Here is a 3,561-nt window from a genome sequence, read left to right on the forward strand (position 1 = left end):
GCTGAGGAAATGCAATGAACAAATGGAGAGCTATATTGTAGTAGGAGACAGAATAAAGAAGGATGATGCATGAAGGGTAAAAGATGATCGTTGTAAGTTCATAAAACCACACGCTGCCACTTAAGAGGCTATAGTACAGAACTGCAGAATTGTAGGGGTTGGAACGTGTCCTGCTAAGGTAGGCTCAGCAGGTTGCACAGGAAGGCATCCAGACGGGCCATCCCTGCCAAGCCCACTAAACCATGTTCCTCAGCGCCAAATCTCCATGTTTCCTGCACACCTCCAGGGATGGTGATTCCATTGCCTCCCAGGAATGCACATTTCAGTGCATTTCCAGTCACAAACCTCTGAATAAAGTATTTCCTCTCAGACTTAGACTAATCATCTCTTCTAGATTAAAACCACTCTACCTTGTTTTAATCCTACCACACCATGTAAAAAGTCACTCACAACACACACTAGACACCAAATATGCTGTTGACACGAAAATGCACACTAAACTCTTGAGAAACCTAGACTAGATTCCGACTAGAAATGCTAGTGTGGCTCCAGGGCTGCAGCCTTGACTAAGGGACTTCTGCCGCTGGCTGGAGGAGCATGGCCAGTAGGTTGACGGAGGCCATAATTCCTGACCTGGCTATGCACAGCCTGGCAGACCCACTGCTCTCTAGATTGAGGGCCCACACCCTCTGTGAGGCAGTGACCGTGATGTCACAGTGGGTGTCACAGAGCGGCCATTGTGACGCGTGAAGCTTGGAGCAGAGCAAAGGCTGCCGGGCTCAGGCCGAGCGTCAGTGCGGTCTGGTGAGGCGCAGAGAGAGCAGGGACTCTCGCAGTGCTCGCTATCAACGCACAATTATGTCCGAGAGGAAGAGGAAGGCCTCCAGCACGGAGGAGCCAGGTGAGAGCACAGCATCCCTGTGCACAGCTCCTGCCAACAGGCAGAGGAGTGCTGGGGCTCTGCCTGCAGATGGGAGGCAAGGAAAGCATGGGCACGGATGCCCCCACTGCTGCAAGGCAGGGCCCCTCTGCTCCTTGGCAAGGGGGTCCGGCTTGGGCCGTGGCTGCCTCGGCCTTGCCATGGCCCCTTCCCCTCCACCGCCTCCAGCCAGCATGACAGGCACAGAGCAGGACCCTGGGGACGGCCCTCAGGGACAACTGGCCCTGCCGGCTGCTCACCACTGCTCGCATTTGCTCTCTCCTCTGCAGTGTGTGTGCTGTGTGGCCGGGCAGATGTCGACCGGGACATCTGCGGGCGCACATTTGATGAGAGTGAGATTCGTGTCCATGAATTCTGTTTGGTGAGTTCCCCCATGGGCTCCTTCCTGATTCCTGCCAGGGATGCTCTTTTTCTTTCTGTCCTAATGAGATCCTGCTATTTTTTTCTCACCTACAGATATTTGCCAACATCTATTTTGAAGAAAGACCCCCCTGGGAGGAAATTGTGGGCCTCCCCCTTGATGCCATCACATGCAAGGTCAAGCAGGCAAACCAGAAGGTGAGGACCTGCATGGAGCTGGCAGATTTGTACCAGGAGGGTCTCATACCAGCTTAGTCTAGATCCTATGAAAGCAATCGCAGCCCTTCCAACCACCTCCAGGACCTCCCATAGGAGATCAGCCCTGTCCCCCAGGCTGCTTTGTAGAGTGTGATCCACTCTACAAGGGGGCAATGCCCACATCCTGTGCCCTGCCTGAGGTGAGGGGACAGCCATGGAAGCCCTGAGCCTGCTGCTGATGGGTCTGTTCTGCTCTTTCCAGCAATGCTGTGTTTGCGGCGAGAGAGGGGCTGCCATTACTTGCGCAGAGAGGAGCTGTGAACGAAGCTTCCATCTGCCATGTGCCAGGGATGGGGAATGCATCAGCCAATACTTTGGAAAGCACAGGTAAGGGCTGTCAGCAGCAGCCAAGTCACAGAGAAACCCACAGTTCCATCTCCCAGAGCCAAGGCCTACAGGCTCCTCCCTGGTCCTCTGTCCTCCTCACGGAGCACTTCTCACGGAGCCCATCCATTCCATCCTCCCCCAGGTCATTCTGCTTTGAGCACCGCCCTCGACAGGTGACTCAGGAAGCTCCAGCAGAAGGCACCAATTGCCTCATCTGCCTTGAGCCTGTGGGGGACAGCTTGTCCTACCACACCCTGGTGTGCCCGGTGTGCAAACATGCCTGGTTCCACCGGGGCTGCATCCAGGTAGGAGTCCTCCCCTCACCCTGCTGGCACGCTTGGTGCTCAGCAGCACCAGGCACTGCTCACGCTCACCCTGCTTGTGCTTCTCCTACAGCAACAGGCATTGAGTGCTGGCTCTGCATGCTTCCAATGCCCCAGCTGTAGAGAAAACATTCTATTCTATCAAGAAATGTCCACCATAGGGATCCAAATCCCAGACAGGTTGGTGCCTTTCTGTCAAAATATCCAGATGAGAAGGCACGAGACCTGAGCCTGTCCAGGGACTGTCTCAGCAGGCCTGGCCCTTGGCTGTCTCATGAGCACGTGCCTCGGCTTCATGGAGAAGCTGAAAATACAGGTGGAGTGAATGAGATTAAATAGCCTGGTATCTTATGTTGGGGACACATGCAGTTCATCAATTTCCCCTCCCTTCTCTTGTAGAAGACCATCATGGGAAGCCAACGATGAATATGACCCATCTCTAGAGAGGCACAGGCACTGTGATGCCAGTGAGTGCCTTTACCATGGAGGCAGGGAGTACGCAGAGAGAAGGGGGTGAGTTACTGCAGCAGCTCTCCTCAGCAGGGGGCCTCAGCGTGGGATCTCAGCCTCACCATAGGCTGGCGGAGCAAGTCCTGAGCACCAGAGATGTGCTGTGCCAGACTTGGCTCACTTGGTCCTCACAGCCACAACCGCTTTGCTTCCCCAGGCCCTGGCAGCTGCTCCTGTGCAGCTCCTGCGCTGCTGAGGGCACCCACCGACAGTGCTCCCACTTGAGTAACACCACGGCCACGTGGGAGTGCGACGGCTGTGCTGGCCTGGGTACCAGTACCGGTAAGAGGCAATCAGTGCTCAGGGCAGCTTTGCCAGAGTCTGTCTGCCCCAAGTGGGATGGCAGATCCCACTGTGGTGCCACAGCTTCAGACTCATGACCTCCCTGCCTCCCCTTACAGCCTCCAGCGCCAACACCGAGCTCGCTGGTCCCAGCACTGCTGGCCAGACGGCTCCGGGGCCATCCAGCAGCTCCATGGAGCCTGAGACCTTGAGCTCCATGCCCACCAGCCAGGCAGCATTGGGGACGACATCACAGAGTTCCCAGCAGCCTGAGCACAGCGACCTGCCCAGTGTGCCTGAAACTGAGCAGGAGACAAACGGCCCACATGTAAATGAGGATCGGGCTACCTCTGAGCAGCTGCGAGGACGCCGTGGGAGGAGACGAACAGCAGCCCCAAGTGCTGACAGTGACTTACACACATCCACCAGGCGGAGGGCATCAGGGTCCTCCAGGGCGTCTCCGGCAGCTGCTCGCAGGAGACGTCCCAGGCAGCGAGGAAGGAGCCGCACACGAAGCCGCTCCCCGCTGCAAGCTCGGGCCCCACGTTCCCAGAGCCGGCC

At 56.7% G+C, this 3,561-nt stretch overlaps 1 protein-coding gene across 2 annotated transcripts; it reads left to right on the plus strand.

Moving 5' to 3' along the window:
• The first annotated feature begins 426 nt into the window (after positions 1-426).
• Positions 427-3,554, plus strand: LOC104916722. Of its 2 annotated transcripts, XM_031557680.1 has the most exons (3): positions 427-901; positions 1,210-1,498; positions 1,761-3,554. In XM_031557680.1, exons 1-3 carry the CDS (start codon positions 859-861, stop codon positions 2,329-2,331), a joined length of 903 nt encoding a protein of 300 aa, XP_031413540.1. In that variant the 5' UTR covers positions 427-858; the 3' UTR covers positions 2,332-3,554. The 2 variants fall into 2 exon arrangements, with proteins under 2 accessions (XP_031413540.1, XP_031413539.1); XM_031557679.1 differs by having other exon boundaries at positions 427-1,498.
• The last annotated feature ends 7 nt before the right edge of the window (positions 3,555-3,561 follow it).

This window comes from Meleagris gallopavo, unplaced genomic scaffold, assembly GCF_000146605.3.
Source record: "Meleagris gallopavo isolate NT-WF06-2002-E0010 breed Aviagen turkey brand Nicholas breeding stock unplaced genomic scaffold, Turkey_5.1 ChrUn_random_7180001935069, whole genome shotgun sequence".
Taxonomy (NCBI): Eukaryota; Metazoa; Chordata; class Aves; order Galliformes; family Phasianidae; genus Meleagris; species Meleagris gallopavo.

Coding starts and splice junctions, on each gene's coding strand:
- LOC104916722 (XM_031557679.1), top strand. CDS start 999: ATGCCCCCACTGCTGCAAGGCAGGGCCCCTCTGCTCCTTGGCAAGGGG. Junction 1,499..1,760: donor TCAAGCAGGCAAACCAGAAG/GTGAGGACCTGC, acceptor TGCTCTTTCCAG/CAATGCTGTGTTTGCGGCGA.